Below are 25,106 nucleotides of genomic sequence, written 5' to 3'. Positions count from 1 at the left end.
CAGGGGATTCAATTAACCATAGATTGAAAATATTTGGGGGGAAAAAAGATTCCAGAAAGTTCCCCAAATCAAAACTTGAATTTGCTGTGACCTGGCAACTATTTACATAGCATTTACATTGTATTTACAACTATTTACATAGCATTTACATTGTATTAGGTATTAAGTAATCTCGAGCTGATTTAAAATATAAAGAAGGATATGTGTAGGTTATATGCAAATACTGCATCATTTTATACAAGAGACTTGAGCATCTGAGGATTCTGGTATCTGTGTGGGATCCTGGAACGGATCCCCTGCCCCCAGGATACTGAAGAAAGACTGTATTTGCTTTGGATGTTTGAACTATATACAACAAATATAATTTAAACTATATTTTTGAAATGTAAAAATGTTTAAAAGATCTTTTGGTTCTGTAACAGCTCCTCAAAGGGAAGGCAGAGAGGTAGGTGGTACGAAAGGGTTGAGAGGTACTGGGATGGAGCCCAGAGAGCAGGGGCTTGTCCATTCACCTGTGTCTCCCCTGTGCCCAGCAAGGGCCTGGCACACACCCCGCACGTGGACATGAGTGCTGCTGCCTTTCTTATGGTCAGTGCTGGAGCAGACCTCAGAGAGCACCTCCTCGAATAAGGTCATTTTGCAGATGGAAACATGGGTCTCCAGAGGGAGAGGACCTGCTCAAGTTCAAGGTCACTTAGGCTCTGGGCAGGAACCTGTTTCTTCTGGCCTGAGCACCTCTGACGCAGGGAGGGAGAATGTCAGAGGTCACCCCTACCCCAGGGGAGCCCTGGCCATGCACCATCTCCCACAGGTCCTGGGCCATCATGAAAGAGGACTCTAGTTTTCTGTAGCTCCCACAGCAGTTAGCCCCATGGGCACACCCTGCTCTGACCTGCCCAGCAGGCACCCATTCCTCCTTTTCTTGTTCCTGTGCCCCGATGCACCTGCGGAGAGCCAGCTTGCCCCCAACTAGTGGGCTGATCTCATCTTAACTCTAGAAACTGGAGTGTGACTCAGGTGCAGCCAATCAGATCACTGTAAACTTTTCAGGTAGGGGAGCCCTCGTCTGCTTATAAGCCAGGTTGGGCTAGATTTGCGATACAAAACCATCCTGAATGATAGTCATCATGCATCAGGAACAGGGTATGGGACGCCAACGCTGGCCTGGTTACTTGCCAGGCAGGACCTCATTTACTCCTTATAATAACCCTTTGAGATAGGACTACTATCGTCCCCAACTCGCAAATGAAGACAGCGTTTCAGAGAGGTTGAGTGACTTGTCCAAAGTCACACAGCTGGCTTGGCTAAAGGCGGCGCTGCAAATGAAGCCAGGTCTGGGGGGCCTCCATCCCGCCATTTTAGTTATTTCACTATGTTCTCTCTGCCCTGTAGGAATCAACACAGGATGAAAGAAGGGACCCCTGATGTAGGAGAGGGGGGCCTGCCCTGCACTGGGCTGTTGGAAGGCATCCGGCAAAATGTGCACTCCATTCTTTAGCCATCCATCCATCCATTTATCATTCATCCATCCATCCGTCCCAGTATCCATCTGTCCATCCATCCTGCATCCATCCATCCATTCATTTGTTCACCCATCCATGTATCCATCTGTCCATCCACGCATCCATCTGTCCATCCATCCATCTTTCCTGCAGATGCATCTGCTGGCGCGAAGCACTGAGGGTCCACAGGGGATCCTACAGTCCTGCCCTTGTGGCGATCTGAGCCTCTCCGTGGAGAAGACACACAGATGGACAACATCAACTACACGGACCAACAACACCAGCAAAGACCCGATTAGCCATCAGCGGGGGGTGGGGGGGTGGCTATTAGACCCAGAGGAGACCCCAGACTCAATTAGAGGCTGGGGGGTGGGGAGGGATGCCCACAGAGTCAGGTCTTCAGGCAGGAGAGGGGACACTCCAGGCAGAGGGAACACTAGGGGCAGAGGTGTGGGAAGCTGGACTTGGGGAGAGAAATGACCATGGCAGGTGTGGCAGAGGGCGTCTGAGCTTGGGCAGCCACTGTCTCACAGGGGTGAGGGACGAGGGGGCTGCTGCTGATGTCACAGGGACTAGACCGGAAGGCCCTGAATGCCAGCCCGAGAGGCTCAGCACGCACAGCGTAGGGGAGAGGGAGCCACGAGGGGCTTCCGGCCGAGCCAGGCTGCGGGCCATCTCCGGAACCGCAAAGATATGAGCAAGGGCTCCCTGGAGAGCAAAACTAGCAGGACAAAAATCAAACGAGTGGGGGAGATGCCATCCGGGTGTAAACCATCAGGAGAGGCTGCCCAGGACGGCAGACCCGCGTTCTCCCCACGCTAGGGCCCTGTACCAGCCACCCGGCTCTGGGTGGCAGCTCCCTCCCGTGTCCAAAAGGCCGGGTTCTCTCCAAGGTCCCTGCAGCTGGCAAACCCTCCAGGAAACATTAAATAGGACCACAGATCAAAAGCCCTTCTGAGCACCAAAGACCACAAGCCACCCTTATTCGATTATTTTTTATCTCCCCTCCCATCTCTGTTGTTTGTCCAACCTTATCTCCCCATCAGAGAGTTTCTTCACAAAACTGGCTTGGGAATCCTAAGCAAATGTTCCTTCAGCGTGGCCTGGTGATTTCAGTGAAGGCTGGTGTGGGGAGAAATACTGCCTTTTTCTTTTTTCTTTTTCTTTCTTTCTTTTTTTTTTTTTTTTTTTTTTTTGTCTCTTAGGGCCATACCAGAGGCATATTGAGGCTCCCAGGCTAAGGGTCGAGTCAGAGCTGTAGCTGCCGGCCTACGCCAGAGGCACAGCCACGCTGGATCCAAGCTGCGTCTGCAACCTACACCACAGCTCACGACAACCCTGGATCCTTAACTCCCTGAGCAAGGCCAGGGATCAAACCCCTGACCTCATGGTTCCTAGTTGGATTCATTTCCGCTGTGCCACGACAGGAACTCCCTGCTTTGTTACTGTAAGAGTAAGTTGCCTGCGAAACCAGCTATATGTTAGGATAAAAGGCAGCCAAGGAAAGCGAAGTTTACGTATTTGTTATCCAGACTATATGATCCAACCCTCTTTTTAAACCTCCTCTGAGGCGAGAGTCCTGATGTGAGATAAAGAAAAGCAGAGTGAAAAAGCTTCTAAGAGGATGTGCTATTTACGCACATGGAAAACAGTTAAAAGAACAACAAGAGGCAATTGGACCCCAGCGTCTGCTTTTAGCTCAGCTCAGGGCAAGTGACTGCTCCATGAAACAGACGACCTTGGCCATGGACTCCAGAGGCCTCCACAGAACATCCAAGCTTGCAGATGCCAGTGGAAAACCTGAAATTTGTCATTTCAATTACTGCAATAGACACTGTGGCCGCAGTACAGGACGTTTGAGAAGAAGGAGAAAAATCCACCCCATTTCCCCACATTCACACTTTCGCTTGCATGACATTTCTCATGGCCCCCTGGCCCTCAGCCAGGTGCCATGTCTTCTGCGGATGTTTTCGGTTCATGGTTACAGTTAATTCTCTAAACAAATCTTCACTTACAGGATGATTTCCTCTATTTTCCAGGAAAAAGCACACTTCCTGCAGCTACAGGGTGATGGAAACCCAGCTCTGGCTGACCCCAGACCAGGGCTCTTTCCTCCTGTTTCCACTTTCTTCCCGAAGTAGCAGAGAAGGACTAAGCGCGAAGTAGCCCTGAGTCCCTTTTCTAGCCGCATTGCAATCAGAGCACACATTCAATTGTGCTTCCTGCCTTTTCTTTCCCAGCTCAACAGGACACAAAAAAGCATTTCTCCCCACGTGGCTCCTGAGTATTCACTGTGCTTATGATGCGCGGCTGCAGAATATTCCACCGAGGGCCAAAATGTCCCCTGCCGTTCCCCTCCTGGTGATCATGTCAGCTGTTCCCCCAAATGGCTGAGTCCACAGGCACAGAGGTTCCTGGATGCTGGGGCCAGAACTAGATTCAGATGGACACCCTGTGCCTGAGAAAACCTCGGGCTGCAAAGAGGTCCCCACACGCCAGGGACCAGACCTTTCTCTCATGCAAAGCCTTATGTGGGGGCTGCCTCCGGCCAGTGAGGGGCCCAAGAACCCAAAGAACAAGGAAGGGGGAGGTGGGGACCAAGGGGAGTCCTCTGCAGGTCCTTCCCGTGCCTAGGAGGGTGGGGACTGTCCTGGCCCACCCCCGGTGATTATCCAAAGGCTGAGCAGCCCCCGCTTAGACCAGAGGGGAGGGTCCTCCCAGCGTTTAGTCAAGGAAGCAATGCCTCAACTCGAAAATGTCTGAGCAGAAATTTTAGGGTGTGGGTGAGGAGTAGCTGTGGGTAGTTAGGGAGGACGGAACTCTGTTCTGGCTAAACAAATGTCGCCACTGCCAGCCTTGGGCTAGTCCTTCGGAAGGCAGGGGGCCTCAGAGCTGTTCCAGGGCTGGCTATTCCTACGGGGAATATCACTCCATCTCTCCTATGCTTTTCTTTTCTGATTCTTTTCTTGTCTTTTTAGGGCTGCACCTGCAACACATGGAAGTGCCCAGGCTAGGGCTCAAAGCGGAGCTGCAGCTGCCGGCCTACACCATGGCCACGGCAACACCAGATCCGAGCCACATCTGCAACCTACGCCTCAGCCGGCAGCAACACCAGATCCCTGACCCACTGAGCAAGGCCAGGGATGGAATCCAAATCCTCATGGATACTAGTCAGGTTCTTAACCCACTGAGCCACAACGAGAACTCCCAGGCTTTTATTTTCTAAATCTCAGTTTGAGAGGGGGTTAAAAAGAGACGAGGCTTGGAGCCAGACAGATGAGGGTTCAAGTTCTGGTTTTGTCAATTCATAGCTGTGTGATCTTGCAGTACCTGCCTAACTTCTCTGGGCCTCCCAACCAGACCTAGAAAACTAGTAAGAGTCATGTCCACCCTGCGTGATTGCTGTGAAGACGAATGAGGCCAATGTGTCAGGTACGGCGTGAGGCACATAGCAGGTGTTCATTGAACCCTTGGCCCTTCTCTTTAGCTACCTTATTTAGTTCCTTTGATGAGAAAAGGTTTATTTCTTTTTTTTATTTATGGGTCTGGGGACTACATCCTGCAACAGTTCTCCCATGGGGGGCTGGCGACCTTGGCCAAGAAAGTCCTCTTGAAGATGCCAGGATCGCTTTCCCTATGTGTCCAAGGACAGAGACCTATTTTTAAGCCATCCTAGCAAAGTCTCAAATGTGCACTGTACCACCCCCTGAATGATGCCCGCTCATCGCCCCAGCCCAGCCTTTCCTTTGATCTAAAAAGAGCCCAAGGAAATGGCATTTACTGCCAGGAGGATGGCAGGAAGCAACAGCTCGGGTTTCTCTGGCCGCCGAGATGATGGCCCCCAGCGTGTTGGCATTCAGCAGATGGCATCCTGGCTGAAATTTTCAGCAAATTCCGCTCCACCGGGAAAGGGAATTGCCAACTGCCAGGACAGCCTATTCTGTCCCCTCCCTCTCAGCAGAGGATTTAACTGGCCTTTTACTGAGCCCTGGTCGCCTGCCGGCTCGGGCCTTTGCTTTATTCCCAGGGGAGGGGTCGAATCAGAGCTGTAGCCGCTGGCCTGCGCTACAGGCACAGCAACACCAGATCCAAGCCACGTTTGCAACCCACACCACAGCTCATGGCAACACCGGATCCTTAACTCACTGAGCAAGACCAGGGATCGAACCTGCATCTTCATGGATGCTAGTCAGATTCATTTCCACTGAGCCACGATGGGAACTCCCCACCTTCATTTTCCAGATAAGGAAACCAAGGCAGCACAGCTGGGTGGTGGTGGCAGGAAAGGGCCAGGCTCGGCCCTTCCCCCCACCCGCACCCCCCAACCCCTCTCCAAGGCCCCAGCTGTGGCCTTTGGGGGTGGGGGGCATGGGTCTCGCTAAGTGTTATGAGAGCTGTACCAGCCTCTCTCCCCTGAAACACACTCACATTCCACAGGCACGATTCGAAGTACACCATCAGGGGCTTCTGCACCCACCCAACATCCAGTCCCAGATGTTGGGGCCTCCAGGAAGAAGTCTCTAGTTCAAGCGGCAATGGCAGGAAGAAGTGGGGTGCACCTGCGTGCCTATGTGTACGTGTTGTGTGCTCTAGAGAGGAAAAGGCGAGGCTGGCATTTGGCAGGGCTGCCCGCCACCCGAAGCAGGGCGAGGATATCAGTCTCCTTTGGCAACAGAGAGCACCTTTTCTATTGGTAGGTTTGAAAGCGGGCTAGAAACAAAATAACCAACCCTCCCTCACCTCTGCCAAACAGGGCAGTGACATGCACCCAGGAGACAGGCGCCAGCCTAGGGATTTTGATCTCTGTTTCAGAGGCCTGGGCGGCCGGCACCCAGGATGGAAAGGGGCCAGCGCACGCTGGAAACCGCCACCCTGCTCCTCCCCGCTCCTATTCTTTGCAAACAGAATCCCGGGCAGCGGCAGCGCGGCTGGGAAGGCCCACGGCTCCTGTCAACAGCTGTGAGGAGCCCCCGGGGGTGGGGCCCGGGACGGGGTGGGGTGGGGGGGAGGTCACGCGACACTGCTCGTTGGGAGAAAAGCCCACTCCTTCCAGGCCTAAGTGGCAGCCCTCTTGGCTCAAGTGGGTTCGGATGATGCACCGAGTTCCCAGGGGCTGAGGTCATGGCGATGCTCCCTCCGAGTGTGTTCCACAGAGTCGGGATTCCCAACCTGGCTCCGACCCTCTGCTGGGCCCCTCTTTTTGATAAAGGGACCCAGGAAACTCCAACTTCAAAGGTGCCGGCTCCCGGGGTTAGGGCCCCACTGCTGCAGCGGGTGTGTGGGGGGATGTGCCCTCATTCCTTCTCGAGCACATCCCTTGCTCCCTCATCTAACATTCACGAGGCATCTGCTCAGTGCCAGCACTGTGCTGGCTGCAGAGTCACACACGGTCCCTGCCTCTGGAGCTAGGAGACCAGGAGTGGGGCTGGACACAGACACCGTGACTGCCCAGGGTGGTCAGCAGGGAGGGGGGACCCTGGGGTGCCTCTCAGAGGGGCCCCTCTGCATTCGGAGGAAGATGTGGCTGGGCAGGGGGGCAGATGATAAAGGATGGGGAACTGTGTTTCAAGCAGGGGGAAGAGCATAGGCAAAGGCCCGGAGGCGTGAACGAGCTCAGTGCTCTTGGGGAACTGCCGGGACTAGTGTACCAGGGAGAGGGGAGGTTGCAGAGGGACTCAGGAGCTGCATAACAAAGGGTCTTTTCTTTTTTTTCTTTTTAGGACCGCACCTGCGGCATATAGAGTTTCCCAGGCTAGGGGTCCAATCGGAGTTGTAGCTGCCGGCCTACACCACAGCCACGCCAGATCCAAGCCGCATCTGTGACCTAGACAACAGATCATGGCAGTGCCGGCTCCTTAACCCACTGAGCGAGGCCAGGGATCGAACCCATGTCTTCATGGATGCTAGTCGGATTTGTAACCTGATGCGCCACTACGGGAACTTGCACAAAGGGTCTTAAAGGCTGAGCAGAGGAAGTTAAGGTCCTCAAGAAGGAAGCCCTGAGGAGTCATTGCTCTGAAGAATGAGAGTCGCAGCCTGGGTCTTCCCAAAGAAACTGCCCGTTCCTCTTGTCCCTGCCTATCGAAATGAGCCAGCCTAGCAGGAGTGGGAAAACCAGCCCAGGTTTCGAACGTTGCTTCCAACGGCTGGCACAGCCCTGCCCTTTGGCACCTGCCTCTCCTTCCAGGCAGCTTGTGGCAGCTGCCTGCTGATAAACCAGCTGATCGGCCAGTTTTCTCCTTCTCTTTGTCCTAAGAGCAGCCACTCCCCCAGCCTGGGTGGTGCCCAGAAGCCTGGCTGTTCACTAACCTCGGCCCCAGGCGGGCACCTGCAAGGGCCCCTGTCCCGACTTTTTGGAACAAGAGATCCACGGGCCCTGCTTTTCAGGATCAAAAGCTGTGCTGGAAATTCACTTTGAACATTGCTGCCCTTGCTTCTGGAACTGAGGAAACGTTCTTCCCAAGCCCTAGGACTGGGCAGTGCTTGCTGGCCCCAAAGAGTGGGAGCCCACCTCTGTGGCACTTTCAGTGTGTGCCAGGGGCTCATCACGCGGCCCATTCACTCATGACCACACCCTATCAGGTGGCTTCCACACAAGGAAACTGAGGCCCAGAGAGGCAGACATCCTGGCCAGAGGCCGCCCAGCCTATGAGGGTAGTAAGCAGACTAGATTTTTGAATCTGGTCCTTTCTGACCCTGAAGCTTGCATCCTTCCTAATTTATGCCTTCCTCCTCCCCAAAGTCTCTTCCTTATCCCTTGATCTGCAAGAAAAAAACAAAGAACAACAAAAAAAAAACTAGTCTATGTACAAGATGCTTCAGCCACCTCCTGAGAAAGTCGTGGGGTGAGGCCCTGGCTTGGTTTCAGGGAGGGGCTGGGGTGGGAATGGATGTCATCAATCAGCCTGTTTTGAGCAACTCAAAGGCCACGGGTTGGCAGAACTTGGGATGAACAATAAGCAACATCTAAAAAGGGAAAGCGGTGACAGATTACAGTGGGGTGGGGGCAGATGGAGCCCCAGGGCCTAACGTCTCCAAGTTCTGAAAAGGGAATTGGAGGCGGGGCATGTTCAGAGAGGCAGATCTCCTCCTGGGGAAGGAGTGGTAGTGGTATAAAGTCTGGGCCTGGCAACCCCCACCGGACTTCCTGTGATCCTCCTGACAGTGCTGAAGGAGGCAACTGCTATCCAGGAAGAGAGGCTCAGAGAGGCTGGGAGAGCTGCCCCAGGTCACACAGCCAGGAAGTGGTGGGCTTAGCATTAGAACCCATACCAGCCTGGGCCCCCCATGCTAGGAAGAAGATGCTATGGGTGCTCAGGTAAAGCAAAGAAGTTATCCCTACAGGGAAGGAACAGGGCATGATGCTTGGCACACAGTAGGTCCTCAACGAAGGTTGAGTCCTTCCTTCCCTGCCACATTTGGCTTTGAAGCCCACAGAGAAGTGACTCAAGGATGTCCCTTCCACTCTGCTTCCTTCTCCAAAGATCTAGCTTTCTCTTTCCCTTGCCTCTGTCAACTTGGCCTCCAATTGCCTGAGTTCTCGCGAGAGCTGGTAAGCGTAGTCTGAGGATGCCTGCGGAAAGCCTGTGTGGACTTCTGCCCCCTGATCCGAGGTAAAGGATACATATTGGAAATGCAAACTCAGGAGCCCTAAGAAGCATCTCCTTTCCGTACATCCTAAGCTCTGATGACCTGAGAGCTGTTGGCTTATGAGGGTCTCTCTAGAGCCGTATGAACCCATTTCCCAGATGAGGACAGCAGGCATAGATGAGAAGGGGCTGGTCCAAGGTCATGATGCAGGCAAACAGCTGGGTGAGGATCCCACTTAGATCTGAATCCGAAGGCCACGCATGCTCTTGACCGTTCTGGGGAATAGCTTCCCTAGCCAGCCAGCAGTTGCCTTAGGAATCTATCCCAGGGACTTGAGAGGTACAACCCAACAGGACTCTTTGGTCCTACTGCTCCTCTCGCCTTCATCAATTGCAAGAGCACAGATCACTTGCCTTTAAGGAATGCAAAGTCGCCTCTGGCAAAGAGGGTGAGACACGTCCCTTTATGGAGTCCCCGTCTTAAGTTGGCTCAGACTTCTCATGAAGCCTCCTATTTATTCCTCATCACAACCCCAAGAGGGAGGTACCATCATTATCCCCATCCTACCTACAGACGAGAACTGAAGGTTCAGAGAGGGGAAGTGACTTGCCCAGGGTCACACAGCTTAGATTTAGAAGTGAGATTTGAATACAAGACTGCCTCCAAAACCAGGGCTCTCGTTCCACCACCTCTCTTGGGATTCAGCCAAAGACCCCCATCTGTAATCTGTGTGCCCTTTCACGAGGCTCTGGTCCTCAGTGTCCCGATCGGTCGAATGAGAGGCGGGGCGTGGTGATTCTGAGCATGCTTTGGTCCTGGAGACAGAGCCCCTGAGTGACCTGTCTGTGGGGATGAAGCCTGCACCATCCCCAGAGACGGGGAAATTCCGTTCTCCCTGCTCCTGCCCTTGAATCACCCAGAACCTTGAGGGGAAGCGAAGCTCCTCTGGGGGGTGAAGATCAGCCCCTGCAGAGTGGAAAGTTACCAGGCAGACCCGGCTTTGGAGACCCGGGGCAGGCGTGTGCCCACCCATCTCAAAAACCCATCCTCCTTGGGGAAAAGGAAAGGGAACGTGTGTCTAAGGGATGTAATTGCGATACGAACATTGTGTCACGTTGAGGAGGTAAACAGAACACGCTTGTTAATGGCCACGGGCATTCTGCCAACTGCTGGTACTGCCCCAGACACCCCCCAGCCCCACCATAGCCCCACTTGGCTTACTCATTAAAGAACTTTCCCCCGTCTGCCCAGAGGGGAGGCAAGAGGCCAGCTCTGAGCTGCCCTGAGTCCTGCTAACAAGAAGAACGAAGGAGAAGGACTGAGAGGAAAAGGGGAGGAACGTCTAAGAATGGCTGGTCCGAAGCCCACTCAGAAGGGCCTGCTGCCACGTGTGAAAAAGTGCTGAGGCTGGGAGGTCACGGGCGAGGAAACAGACGCAAGAGGGGGTAGGTGGCTTTACCTTTCTCAGCCTGATCGATAGTTTCCTGATCTATAAAATGAGGCTAAAAGCTCCCAGCATGCAGAACTGGCAGGGGGATTATACGAGTGAAAGATTACGAAGGGTTCTTGAGGGGTTCAGCAGATAAGCACTTTCTAGCACTTCCTCTAAGATCCCAGGGTCAAAAGCACCTTGAGGAGTTGCCGTTGTGGCTCAGTGGTGACGAACCTGACCTGCATCCACAAGCACGCAGCTTTCATCCCTGGCCTCGCTCAGTGGGTTAAGGATCCGGCGTTGCCATGAGCTGTGGAGTAGGTCACAGACGAGGCTCACATTGGGCATTGCTGTGGCTGTGGTGTAGGCTGGCAGCTGCAGCTCCGATTCAACCCCTAGCCTGGGAACTTCCATATGCTGCGGTGTGGCCCTAAACAAACAAACAAAAAAGGCACCTTCATGGACAAGTCCTCCCAGATCCATCTGATGCTCTAGTTGCCTCTACAAAGTCCATGTCAAATCCCAAATTGGGCTAAATACTAGTGCCACTCCAGCCAAAGGCACTTGCTCCCCTCCCCCTGCCCTCATTCCACTTCTGGCTAGCTTCCACAGTTAGAAAGCTCTTCCTTTGACTGAATCGAAGTCTCGCATGATGTCCACACACATCTGATCAAGTCTGTGCTTGCTCCGCAGTGCCCTTCCCCATCAAGTCAGCTCCCCTGCCTCATAGATCTGAAGGCAGCTCTCAGGTTCCAGGGGTCCCCAGGGTAGGTTGCTGGGGGGCCTTGGCCGCTGGGGCTGACCTGGCCCTTGATGTGCTCTTCAGAAAACCCTCAGGACATCAGCCGTCCCCCAGCCGGCTTTGAAAGGAGGTTGGAGATTTACATATCAGACTTGGGGACGATCAGCTCGGGCTGACACAGTGAACCCATAAGCCGCTTGGAGAGTGCCCCCCGCCCTGCCATGCCTAGAGGGGGATGTGAGACTGACAACCTCAGAAGCAGGTGAGCAACTGAAAACAAATCTGCCAGACACGTCTAAATGCTCACGGGTTTCTGCTCAATACTATGAAGGCCTCCAGGGCGAATGTGAAATGCCCTCCCTCCCAGTCATCCATCCCGCACCGATATCCCTTCCTTGTAGTGGGAATCCTGTTGGACTACCCGAGCTGTGTGCCCTTAGGCAAGTTATTTTCCCTCTCTGTTCTCTCAACAGTTATATGGGACTAAAAATAGTAGTTCTCTCACAGGGCTTGTCCTGAGGGCTAAATGCAGGTACCCACTGAGAACGGTGTCTGGCACAGATTGGCTGTGAGATACTAGCTCCTGGTTATTATTATTCTTTTGTGTCTGTCTCCCTTGGGAGTGCCAGGCTCAGCAGGGGCTTGTTTGCCTCGGGAGCACATAATCCTCAGAGGTGCCCCCTGTGAGCCCCCACTATCTGTCAGATGCTTTACGGGAGCATCATTATCTCCTTCCTGCAGAAAAGGGAATCACAGCTTAGACAGGTCAAGCTGTTTGTCTGGATAATAAGGGGCAGTGTCGAGACTCAGACCGAAGGATGGAGGACCCCAGCCCGTCGTGCTATGACCAACTCTGCTAATAATGACAGCACAGCAGGGGGACAGGATGCTCCGGGTCTGCAGGCAAGCCTGGGTGCAGGGCAACAAAGCGTTCTCAGCCTGGCCCCTTGCTCTTGCCAGTAGACCGGAAGGGGCTGCCTGGAGCTCTGGGGGGTGGCGGGGGTGGGGAATAAGCCTGCAAACACCTGGGCTCAAGGGAAAGGATGTAGGTACAAGATGACACCTGCCAATAGGGACAGGGGGTGGCCAAGCAAGGGCCATTATTTTTGACTAGGCAGACACATCGGGAGCCCTAGTCGGACAGAAGGAAGGGGTGTGGAGCTCCCGTTCACCCCTCTCCTCAGGGCAGGATTCCGGGAAGCCACCTCCATCTTTTTAAAGTCTCCAGGCCTGGGTTGTGATGGATGGGGTTGGGAGATGGACCTTTTCCTCGGGCAGTTTCATGCTGGCAGCTGGGGACAGAGGTGATGCAGCCTCCCAGGACACGGATGGTAAGAAGCTATGCCTGCAGGAAGGACAGCTTGTGGGGAGGGGGACTCAGGAGCTCAGGACAGGGACAAAGGGCAGCAGCATCAAGAGGTCCCAGGAGGCAGCCGCCCATGATGATGCGGGAAGGGGCTGGGGGGCTGGGCAGGTGGGGGGTGACATTCTGCTCTGTCCCTTCCTCGCCACCTGACCCAAGGCAGGTCTCAAGACCTCTCTGAGCTCAGTTTCCTCATCTGGGAAGTGGGAGGCTACTTCTGGAAGGCTTGTCCTGATGGCTTAAAGGGCCTGGCATGGGGAGGGCGTGTCGCAGCTCCAACCACTCGGCTCTACCCCCGCGGATGGGCGCTCACGACCTACCACACGCGGGCCCCCTCCTCCCCCCTCTGCTTCCTCACCACACACCTGGCTTCTGGGCTGCTATTTTAAGCCCTCCGAGAGCACCACCAAGTCCAGACAGCTCTTTGGTCCAAAAGAGGGCAGAGCTGACTCTTCTTGTTCGCGGGGAAGATTAAACAGCCTGTTCCGCGCAGTCTTTTGCAGCCCAGCCCAGCAAACAGCCCAGCATCCCGGCGGGGAGTGTGGCCTCTGAGAAAGCTATGTCTCCTGACTGTAGGCTGGCTGGCGAGAAACCCCTCTTCCTCTGACCTGATCTCACCCAGCACCCTGACCTCCTATTGCCACCCCGACTGGTACTGGGACCCCAGAACTCTGTAGCTCCCCCTCCCTCTGCCCAACACCCCCTGTTCCCCCTCCCCTCAGCCTTTTGCACATCTAATGCTCTGCCTTGAACACCCATTGCTTTGTGACTGACTTCTCTGTTTTCTTTTTTTTTTTTTAGGGCCGCACCCATGGCATATGGAAGTTCCCAGGCCAGGGGTTGAATCGGAGCTGCAGCTGCCGGCCTACGCCACAGCAACAGCAACAGCAACACCAGATCCGAGCTGTGTTTGCGACCTACACCACAGCTCACAGCAACGCCGGATCTTTAACCCCCTGAGTGAGGCCCGGGATTGAACCCGAGTCCTCCTGGATACTAGTTGGGTTCATTACCACTGAGCCACGATGGGAACTCCTAATTTCTCTGCTTTTTAGTCTTGGCTGGACAGCACCTCCTCCAGGAAGCCTTCCTGGCATCCTCCTCTGGGCTCTCACCTCCCTCACCTACCATAAGTGCCCTGTCCTTGTTAGTTTCTCCCATTAGCACTGGACGTCTGGTGAGCCAATGCAAACTGCAAGATGCAACCCGCCAGGCAGATTCTTCTCATCAGAAATCAGGTGTCTTGGGTCGGGCTCCAGGAACCCTGGGGAACTGCTGTCAGCGCCATGAAAGGGATGCCTCCCAATCCAGCCCCGCGGCTCGAGGCTCGGGGTCACCTGGGGCAGGGCTTTCAAGGCAGGAAGAGAAGGGCACCTGTCAGCTGGCCTGGTCCAGGGACCCCAGGGGCAGGCTTGAGGCCTTGCCTTTCCACGGTGGCAACAATAACCATGACAGCAACAGCCCTGGGCATTGTGCTCAAGCCTCTGCCCACACCATTCCATTTAATGCTCACCCCCCCCCCCCCACCAACCACCAGGGAGCTCCCATCCCCCCACTTCCAGGGAGGAAACCGAGGCCCAGGGAGGGAAGTCCTTGCCCAACTTCACGCCACTGGCAAACGGCCCCTCTGAGACTTCAACCTAAGCAGTTTGACTCCAAGATGTGTGTCTAGACCCGGACACCAGACCTCCAACTGCTGTGGACCAGTGCATGGTCTCACCACAGCCCTTAACCACTGCGACCCAGGGAGAGAAATGCACTCGACATTGTGACACACCACACACCCACAGGCGTGCACGCACACATCACTGAAACACAAGTTTCTGAGGCAAAAGTGCTCTTACTATGCGAATGTACTCAATATGTTATCTTTTATTCTCTTCTATGCCATTAAAGATTTTTTAAAAAAGCTGGTTGTGCATGACCCACAGCAGAGGTGGCCAGACCTTGTTTGGGGCATTGGGCACCGGCCCCTCCCTCTCTGAGGCACAGGGTAGCAGCGCCTTATGCTCTCGGATATGCCCGACCATGTGACCTGCTCTACTAGAGCATCCGATCCCTCCTGCCCCAGTGGCTGGCTCACGGGGGCTGCCCGTGGCTGTCCATCCCATTCATGGCTGAACCCCGGGGCCAGCACATGACAGATGCCCAACAGATGTCAGATAAAGGCACTCTTAGGAAACTGCAGGGCAGGGCATACCCCAGAATCACCCCAGCCTGGGCACATGGCACTTAAGCAGAGATCAGGGTGGCCTGGGGCAACTGAACCACAGAAGAACCTAAAGGCAGACAGAAAAAGATGACACTTAGAGTTCCTGTCATGGTGCAGCAGAAATGAATCCGACTAGGAACCATGAGGTTGCGGGTTTGATCCCTGGCCTCACTCATTGGGTTAAGGATCCGGTGTTGCCGTGGCCTGTGGTGTAGGTCACAGACACGGCTTGGTTCTGACATTGCTGTGGCTGTGGTGTAGGATGGCAGCTTAGCTCCAATTCAACCCCTAGCCTTGGAACCTCCATATGCTGCAAGTGCGACCCTAAAAAGCAAAAAAAAAAGAAAAAAAAGAAAAAAATGACATTTGAGTGGGGGTATGTTTGAGTGGGGGCAGACATTCAGTTGGGCTTTCCTTCAGATGTCACCTCCTCCAGGAAGACTTCCCTACCCCCATAGCCCCAGAGCTCCCTCCTTTGCTGCCGGGGGAGATAGAGAGAGAAGGGAGCTGAGGTAGGAGCAGGAAGAGGGTAAAAACAGAGGGAGGCCCTAGTTCCTTCTGGCTCTGCAGGCTCCTTGGGGAACTTCAGGTTTCCTATGAGCTGGCCAGACCCATTGCTTCTTCCTCACTTCCACGGAGGAAGTGAGGAAGAAGCTCCCTTCCCCTCCCCCACCCCGCCCCAGCCCCAGGCCCTCAGCCCCCAGCACCCTCACAGGCCATCACCTAGGAGCCTTGACTAGTTAGGCCTCGCTGGCCATGTGTTGACAGCCTGGTAGGTTTCAGCGCTGTTGAGGGAGCCGCTATCTCTTTGAGAGGCTCAGACGCAGGCCCCTTGCTCCACTGGGAGGCTATAAAAGTGATTCTTCCTGACCTGGTGGGAGGGAGGCAGATGGGGCCAGATAAGGCGGGCAAGTCCCGTGTAAAGGAGGAAAAATGGTGCAGAGAGAGAAAAATGTCACTGGCTGGCTCATCTAGGCAGCCACCGCGATGGCTGTAAGGGGAGTGACAAAGGCTGCTGTCCTTCCTAGAGCTGAGAAAAGAGTGGCTGCCAGGCCGCGGGAGCATTACTACCCACGGCCAGAGGGCAGCAGATCTGACCCACGTAGGCCCAGCACCCACGCGGCTCCGTATCCAGGTCGAGTAAAGAAAGGGTCTCAGCAGGGGGAGCCTCTAAGTGGCCTGAGAGCAGCAGGTGCTTCTGGTCTGGACACAGCATTGGCAGACTGACCATCTAGGGCAGGGAGGGTGGTTCTCCCCCCTAGACCAGTGTGCCTTTTTTCTTCCCCGCCCTGAGCCTCCATCTACCTCCCAGAAAAATGGGGATAAATATAGCCTCTCTAAAGCCTTGTTCCGAGGATCTGAAATAGGCACTGTGGATCAAGCCCTTAACTCAGGGATTGGCACAGAGCAGGGTCAATGCGCTTCCCTCATTCCAGAGCTCCAGGCTCACTGCGCTAACACTGACAAGGACCGTTGACTTGGTCAAGCATGGACTGACTTAATGATTAAACCCAACCAGCAGTTTGAATTCAGCCTCTTCTCCAACCAGAACCAGGGGTGAGCCCCAGAGGCACGCTGAGGAAAAGGATCGAAACGTGCTGGCGAAAGAACGGGGAGAGTCCCCCCCCCCCTTCCTGTCCCTGCTGGAATTCTGCCCTCCCCTCCCCCCACCTGTTTACACTTTCCTTTTTTTTTTGCCTTTTCAAAACCCAGATTAAGGCTCCTGGAGTTCAGAGGAAAGGACAGAGCGGCATTAGGGATAAGACAGGCTGTGTGAGTTGCGGGCAGGTGTCTCACCCTCTCTGTGCCTCAGTGTCCTCCTCCATAAAATGGTGCAGAATGGTATCTTATTTTGCAGGACTGAACCGCGACTAGAAAGGGAGTGGGTAATGCACACAGTAGGCACTTAGCCATGGTGAGTTCCTGTGCTGACCCCTGCACACTTGTTTATAGGGCACTGATCTAAATCTGCTGATGCCCTTTTCGAAGGCCACCCGGAGCTTCCCCTTAGTGGATTTTAAAGGGCATTCCTTTCCTTTGGCATTTCCTTATTGTATACAATAACATGCCAGGTGTACTATGGGGCGCCCAATAAATGGTATCTGAACCATGGGTTGGGAGGGTACTGCCTGTCAGGGAAAGAATGCAGGACTTTGGAGCTAAGTAAACCGGAATTTCAGTTGTGGTTCTGCCAACTGGATGAGCCATGTGTGGTGGGATGAGTCATTTTCCCTCTTTGAGCTTTGGTTTCCTTATCTGTAAAGTGGAGAGGATAACCCCTGCCTTGCAGGGCTGTTGGGAGAATTAAATTCATTCATGCAATAATTAAAAAAAATTTTTTTTTTCTTTTTAGGCCACACCCGCAGCATATGGAAGTTCCCAGGCTAAGGGTCGAATGAGAACTGCAGCTGCCAGCCTACACCACAGCCACAGGCACTTGGGATCTAAGCTGAGTCTGCGACCTATGCTGCAGCTTGTGGCAATGCCAGATCCTTAACCCACTGCGAGAGACTGGGGATCAAACACCCATCCTTGTGGATACTAGTCGGGTTCTTCAGCTGCTGAGCCACAGTGGGAATTCCTATGCAACAAATATTTACTAAACATCTACTATGTCCTAGTCCACTGCTCCCAGTGCTGAATATACAGCAGTGAATAAAACAGACAAAATCCATCCTGAGGAGACAGACGATAAACAGCTCACTAAACACGCAGGGTGGCACATGGTGATCCATGCCAAGAAGAACCACAAAAGCAGGGGAGAGGGAGTGGGGAGCGCTGGGGGCAGGAGCAATGACAGCAGAGACCTGCAGGAGGCTGGGGGAGCCATGTGGAGGTCTGGGGGGAAGAAGGTTCCAGGCAGAAGGATCAGCAAGTGCAGGAGCCTTAAGGAGAAGCGTGCTTGGCATGTAAATGAAGCCACAGATGCAGGAAGCCTGGCACGGAATCCAGGTGCTCGGCAAATGCCAGCTCTCTATTTCAAGTCCCGTAGAAGGACCCCCACGCATGTGTCCTTTTCCTGGGAACGAAAGCGCAAAGATTTCTACAGGGCAAGATGGAGCCAAGCGTTCGTTCTTTCAGCCTAATAGGCAGGCAACATGTGAGCTCCACCACCAGTTTCTGGGCCCTGGCCAGGCACCAGGCTCTGGGCTGGGCAATTAGGGATACGAGATGATCAAGATGTGGGCTCTGTCCTTAGGTAGCCCCCAGGGGAGTCATGGAGATGCGTGATGACAATGCAAAGTGGTGAATGGGGCGAGACTTAAGAAGGAGGCAGAGGGAAGGATGGGATTGGGTGTGGGCGGTCAGGGGGGGCTTCCTGGAGGAGGTAACAACTGAGTTGAGTTTTGAAAGATGGACCAGACAATGAAAGGATATTCTGGGTGTGGGGAGCATCACGTACTGAGCACAGAGGTGTTAACAAATGGCACAGTGTGTGTGAAAACCTAATGATGGGCAGGTTAGAAACCCATAAACAGTTCTTTGTGTTCTTGGCACCTGCTGCCTGATGCGGGGCAGGCATTCCAGTTTTGTTTCCTTCCCCAGACTCAATGCTAGCTTCAGCCCCAGCAGCGTTTGAATTTTCCACACTTAGCTGCTGCAGTGAGTAACCGACCTTAACCCCAGGCTCCCAGCCCAGGGTGGCCCAGTCCACAGGGAGAGGGCCGAGTGGGATGGAGACTACATAAATATCCAGCTATATTTAGCCCGCTTGGCGTGTGTCTGTCCCTTCATCCACCCCAAGGCTGATCCACAGGTGGCAGAAGAGGTTTTTTTTTTTTTAACCAAAAGAGCACAAACATTTCTTAAGGAAGAAATCCTACCAAGGGGCCCATGACTTCGTGGCTGGTGGGACATCTCTCTGCTGCTCTATTCACCAACATCCCTGGACTCCTCCAGACTGGTTGGTGGGGTTCTCCTCATTCTGGCAATAGCCCTAGCCAGGGGAGGTGTGGCCAGCCCCGGGGGAAGTAGGCCTGGGTTCGAATCCCACCTCTGTCACTGACTAGCTGGTGATCCTCTCTGAGAATTTGGTGAATTCTGTGTGCAGTGGCTGGGAAGCTGACCAGGGACTTACAACGTGGAAGGAGGCGGCTCCTCTTCTATAAGCCGGCCTTGGGCATGCAAGGCTCGGCGCCATCCATTCCTATCCCTTCCAGAGGAAGAAATAATGATCTTTGGATATACAATAATATTTTTTTGGACATAGCTCTCCTAGAAGGGAGAGCTAGTGATCCCGAAGTGTTAGAGCAGAGGGGGGGGGATACGCCCCTCTTCTCCTAAAACCTCAAGCATGTGTCTCCCACTTTCTGCCTAAAGGATGCTACCCAGACTTAAAGCAAAATAAAGACATTCTAAAGACTTGGGGTCAGGGAGGAGGCTGGGCAGACAGACCTCCGTCTCAATCCAGATCCCCCTCCCCTACAACCAGCAGCGTGACCTTGGGTGTGTCATTTTTCCCCTGCTCTGAGCTTCAATATCTTCATCATAAAATTGGGATACACACCTTTAAGAGAAGCTTCTTAGCATTCAACACTGGGGTATGTAACCTCCGAGCCACAATTACCAAGGATTTTCTAGCAAGGCCTCCTTTGCCCCCACCCCCGGCTCTGAATCCCCTTACTCCAGGCCCCGGAAATTCTGGGGTGGTGTTACCTAGGGGGCGATGTGCTCTGCAGAGGCGACTGCCTACTGCGAGGGGCTAGAGAGCCCCCAGCTGAGCGGACACCAGAGGGGGGCGCAACCGGGGTTCGCTTAGGAACATGGTCAAACCAAGGCAGCATGTGCCGCGGGGGCGCTGGGCGGCTGGGAACCCCTGTGAGCAACCCCCACTCAGCCGCTGCAGTCTCGGCACAACGGGCGGCTTCTGGCCGTCGGAAGCCCTGCGGAACCCGTCTCCATGCACACCCAGAGCGCCCCGGGCTCCCTCGTCAGCGGCTTCAGGCTGGAACAAAGGCGAGGGGACGCGCGGCATCGCCCCAACAGCCCCTTCGCGCGTCTGGCCAAAGCCAGGAGAAAGAGGACGAGGGTCCCCAAGGTAACCAGGACGCGGTACCCGCCCTCCTGGAGCGCAAAGCCCAGCCGCTTCGCGCGCGCGTAGCCGGAGTCCGGGAGGAACCGGAGACTCCAGCCCGTCGCGCGCCGAGGGCTACACCGGGGGCGGGGTGGCTCTCCGGAAGTCACCCAGAGGGTCCCCCAAGGAGAGGAGAATCCCAACGCCCGTCTCCTAGGCAGGGCTCCCCGGCGTACCTGGCAGAGTCCTGTGCACCGTGTTGCCCATCGCTGCGTCGGGGTGCGGCGTTGGCAGCGGCGCGCTCGGGGTGCACGGAGGCTAATTATGCCGTGGGCCGGGGACCCGGGCCGGGGTCGGGCTCCTTGACATCGCGGCTGCAAGGAGAGCCGGCAGGCGGCAGCTAGGGCGGGTGCCGGGAGGGAAGCCGCGGCGGCTGGAGGAGGAGGCGGAGCCACCAGCCCGGGGTCCGTCGGCTCCGCCCCCGCCTCCCGCGGCCTCCAATCGCACGGAGAGGGGCGGGGCCGTGGCCGCCGCATCTTTTGAAAGTTTGCACCAAGCGGCGGGAGGGGAAAGGCAGAGCGTCCCGCCCTCGCTGTTCCCGCGCCCGGGGCAGGAAGGCGCGCTGGGCAGTTAGGTGCCCTCAGGGTGCCAGGCTCGTCAGCCTGCTGGCCTTTCAGTCATGTATTCCAATATTTTGAGAAGGCCTACTGTGTGCCAGGCGCTGGGCCCCAGGGGGCGAAGCTGTCGTGCCGCTGCCATAATTGTACGCGGGTGCAGGGGTGCAGGGCTGGAAGCAGGTGAGGAGGTCTGAGGCACAAGGTCACGTCCGACAGTGTAAAGAGCTTGAAAACAGTCCAGCCAAGGTGACAGGGGTGGGAGTGGGATCTCGTGCCTACAGGAGGAGAAACCTAGACAGTTTCCAAAGGTTGGCAGGAGGGAAACTTTCTTCATTAATTCACGCATTCGTTCATTTATATATTGAGCGCTGGGCACTGCAGATACAGACAAGGCATGAAGACAGAAATAACAAGCATTTAAAACCATATAATATAATTATCAAAGCCAGGAAGAAAATAAAACAAGATGAGACTGATGGGGTGTGTCTGTGGGGCTCAGGGAGAACCTGGGGACATGTCAGTTCTGCCTGATGGACAGCAAAGAATCAGCATGGGAGGAGCTGGGGAGAATGTCCCAGGCAGAGGAAGTCATTGGCATTTCTCATTCATTAATTCACCCTACCATATCTCAGCACCTTTCCTGTGCTGGGGCATGAGGTCTGCTCCTCCCTCCCCTCACTGGGCACCATTTTCCAGATCAGAACCCTGAGGCTCAGGAGGTGTGATGACTTGCCTAAGAAGAACCGATTCCAAACCGGTATTTTTCCTACTCTGCTTTCCATGCGTTTGTATCCCTTATGACCTTAGGCAGTACGTTATTATCTCCACTTCACAGATGGGCAGATTGAGGCTCAGAGAGTGAAAAACAGGTGCCCCAAATTTCCCAGGAGGAGGCAAAGCTGGCCTGGAGCTATATGAATGAAAAGGGGTATTGTTCCTGGTGAGGTTGCTTTGGCTCTGGGTACCACACTTGAGAAGCAAGACAAAGCTGCTCCACAAAAATGGGGCAGGTGGCTTTGGGAGAGAGGGAGGTCCCAGTCACAGATAGAAGCAGAGGAGGGGGAAGTATCCCGGGGCCAGGATGGCAGTCTCTAGTCACAACCTCTCCTGGCTTTGACTTCCACACCCTCCCTCCACCCCCACCTCCCTTAACCATATGTAGAATCACAGAGACAATGCCACCCTCCCTTGGCACCAAGATCCTTGCTTGGATTGGAGGGGCCCCTGGGTGGGGCTGCCTCTCTTGACTGTGCAGTGTTGGCACAGCCTCCCATGACACTGGGTAGAGGGAGGGCCCTGGCTGTGCTCCCTGGCATTGCTCCCTCTGGGCATGCCCCAGCAGATCCTGCCCCCTGCACAGCAGGCGGTCAGGTGCACCTGTGAAAAGGGGTCCGGGGCTGGGTGCGGGCATGTCCACTGCAGACTTCTGGGTAAAAACCTCCTTCCTCCATGGAACCCAAAGTTCTTTGCACAGACTCCTCCTTGCAACTCAAGAACTGAGAAGTCAGGCTACAGTCCGTCCAACCTCAAAGCTCGGTTTCAGAATTGTTACAGGAAGCCTCTACTTTTCAGCAAACCCTGCCCATCAGACCCTCGGATTTCCAAAGCCACGGTCTTCACCCACAAAAGCAGTATTTTTCACTTGCTGGTTACAAAGTGCCAACCACTCAGTGGGCACCAGGCTGCACCCTTTAAGTGATCCTCCTCACAGTCTAGTGGTGTGCTTATTAAAACAGTTCCCATTTGGCAGGGGAGGAAACTGAAGCTCAGGGTAAGGAAGGAATCCCCGAGTTCACACAGCCAGGAGGAAGCAGAACTCAGAGGGTTCTAGCTTTTACCGAGGAGGGAACAGTCTCAGAACCAATGAAGCCACTCGTTCAGTGTGGCACAGTGGTGAGCAGAGGAAGTCAAACATCTTGAGTTTTTCTGGCTCCTGTACCTCCATTTACACCATGCTGCCCTCAATCAGCAAATCACATTTGTAGGCTATTGAATCTGGCTACTCTTAACCTGGCCGCCAAGGCAAAGAGGGAAAGAAGCCCTGGCACATGGCTTTTCTTGTCCTCTTCCCTTGCAGATGCCTACTTGGTGCTGGTGTCAGTCCCAAAGGGGAGGCCATCGCTGGTGCACAGGGAGGCTGGGTGGACAGAATCTTCCTTGTGAGTATACCCAGAGGCACACCAACAGCGTTCAGATGGATGGATCCCATGCTGGCCATTGGAAAATGCCAAGCACTGACGTTTTCCTGAAATCCAACGGTGGCAGCTCTGGCCGGGGTCACGGGTGCCCTGGACCTGGCTTTCTCATAACACAAGGACAGAGCTTAGGTGCTTTGAGACAAGTGGTCTTGATGCCCATGGGATGAAACTTGAGGCAGAGGCCAAATTGAAATCAATTTATGATCCCAACAACTTGCATTCACTGTGCTGGTACAGTGAAAATTACATTTATTGGGTGCTAGATGCTATTTTAAGTCCTTTAGATGTATCAAGCACATGACAACCCTAGGAGGTGATATTACTAATACGCCCATTTGATGGGTGGGGAGACAATGTCTAGAGAATAAAGGCAGCTTGGCCTCAGTCATATAGGCAGAGAGCAGTGTTGCTGAGCAGGTTAGGTTCTGATTTATTTAATCCTCACAATAACCCCATGAAGCGAGAAAAGGAGTTAAGAGCTAAGGAGTTGCTTATATTTACTGGCTTTTCAAATCTCCATCTCCTCCAGCAGAGGCAGGAGCCATTATCATCGCCATTCTAAATGGCATGCTGGGAGGCTCAGAGAGGTGCAGCAACTTGCCCAAGGCCACACAGCCAAGAGGGCAGAACCTAAACAGGAGCCCAGCCTGCTCTGACCCCAGAGTCTATGAGTTCCTCCTCTTGGCCCCTCAGGTGGCTGAGAATTTGCAAAGAGCCCCACCCATCCTACCTGGAGAGACATAGAGGGCAGGCCTGTGCTGACTCAGCCGAGTCCAGTGCCCAGTCTTAGCCTGGCCCTGGTCCCTGCCGCCTTCCTAGAGCTGTGGAGAACCCCCCGGAGGACATGGACTTTGATTTATTGATTTATTTTCTTTTTAGGGCCACACCTGCAGCATATGGAAATTCCCAGGCTAGGGGTCAAACCGGAGCTGCAGCTACCAGTCTATGCCACAGCCACAACAACGCTGTATCGTTAACCCACTGAATGAGGCCAGAGATCAAATCTGGATCCTCACAGACACTATGTTGGGTTCTTCACCTGCTGAGCCACAATGGGAACTCCAAGGACATGGACGTTCAAAAAAAGTGGAATAATGGGTATGGAAGGCCAAATCCTAGCGAGACTGCTTACTTACTTGCCTTGAATCTTGTTGTCTGTGTATCTTTGCACAGTTACTTCAGCTCTCTGAACTTCATTTCATCTGTAAAGGGTGGGAATTCGCGTCGTGGCTCAGCAGTTATCGAACCTGACTAGCATCCATGAGGACACGGGTTTGATCCCTGGCCTCGCTCAGTGGGTTAAGGATCCGGCGTGGCCATGAGCTGTGGTATAGGTCGCAGACATGGCTCGGATCCCATGTTGCTGTGGCTGTGGCGTCGTCTGGTGGCTATAGCTCCAATCGGACCCCTAGCCTGGGAACTTCCATATGCTGTGGGTGTGGCCCTAAAAAGATAAAAGACAAAAAAAAAAAAAGAAAAGAAAAAAAGATCATCTGTAAAGTGTGGATGATTATAATGACTCCCTGATAGACACTTTCAATGAGATGATGATTGGAAAGTTCTTGGCAGAGAGTAGGTACTCAATAAGTGTTTAAGGAATGAATGGATCAATGAATCAATAAACCCTAGGAACAAGGGTTGGGTCTCACCCACAGGTGACCAGGTGCTGGCTGAAGGCTCAAGCTCTGGAACCAGACGATCTGGGTTCATTGTCTGGCTTCCCATCCCTTGACCATGTCACTCGGCTTCTCTGTGCTGCACACCCATCGTGTGTAAAATGGACTAATAAGAGTCCTAGCTTTAGGGAGTTCCCTGGTGGCTCAGCGGAACCCAGCATTGTCACTGCTGTGGCTCAGGTTGCTGCTGTGGTGTGGGTTCGACCCCTAGCCTGGGAACTTCTGCATGCCATGGTGTGGCCAAAAAAAAAAAAAAAGTGCTAGCCTCATAGGATTGTTTTGAGTATTAATTGAGAGAATACATACCAAATGCCTAGATCAGTGCCTGGCACATGGTAAATATTCAATAAAATAAGCCGCCGTGTTTATATTAACTATTGTTATTCTTGGGGTCAGTTGCTTCAGGAAGAGGACATTTCTTCTAGAGGCAGGGAACAGAGTCGGGACATGGGGTGGGCCCAGTGGGGGGATGTCGCTTCTCTTGGCCTTGAACACTGTGGCGTCTCGTGTCTTGGCGGTGGGGGAGGGGGGGTGGATCCTCAGAGCTGGGTCAGGAGCTACCAGCTGTGAGGAGCCTGAGCAGGGGACTGCAGGGCTTGTGCCAGCCTAGGGCCTGGTGGTGTCCCTTCAGGCCATGCGAGGAGTGGATCATGCCTCGCAGCCCTGGGACCCTTGGCTTCCTGTCACCCTTGGATCTTTCAGGCAATCTTAACCACCTTTACCTGGCCCCACACAGGCTGGAGCATTAGGAGAGTCACGG

At 54.1% G+C, this 25,106-nt stretch overlaps 1 protein-coding gene across 4 annotated transcripts in view; it reads right to left on the bottom strand.

Annotated features, from left to right (window-relative positions):
- The window catches only part of NEURL1B (neuralized E3 ubiquitin protein ligase 1B), a 42,906-nt gene extending 22,630 nt beyond the window's left edge, over nt 1-20,276 (bottom strand). For all 4 annotated transcript variants that reach the window (XM_047789039.1, XM_047789183.1, XM_047789114.1 and 1 more), the window contains exon 1: nt 20,092-20,276. In XM_047789039.1, the coding sequence (XP_047644995.1) occupies nt 20,092-20,122 (31 nt within the window). In that variant the 5' untranslated portion in view covers nt 20,123-20,276. The remainder of the gene's footprint in view (nt 1-20,091) is intronic.
- Between the last annotated feature and the right edge of the window lie 4,830 nt (nt 20,277-25,106).

This window comes from Phacochoerus africanus, chromosome 1 (assembly GCF_016906955.1).
Source record: "Phacochoerus africanus isolate WHEZ1 chromosome 1, ROS_Pafr_v1, whole genome shotgun sequence".
NCBI classification, from domain to species: Eukaryota; Metazoa; Chordata; class Mammalia; order Artiodactyla; family Suidae; genus Phacochoerus; species Phacochoerus africanus.
Note: the sequence above shows the minus strand (reverse complement) of the source record. Positions and strands in the feature narration are given on the sequence as shown.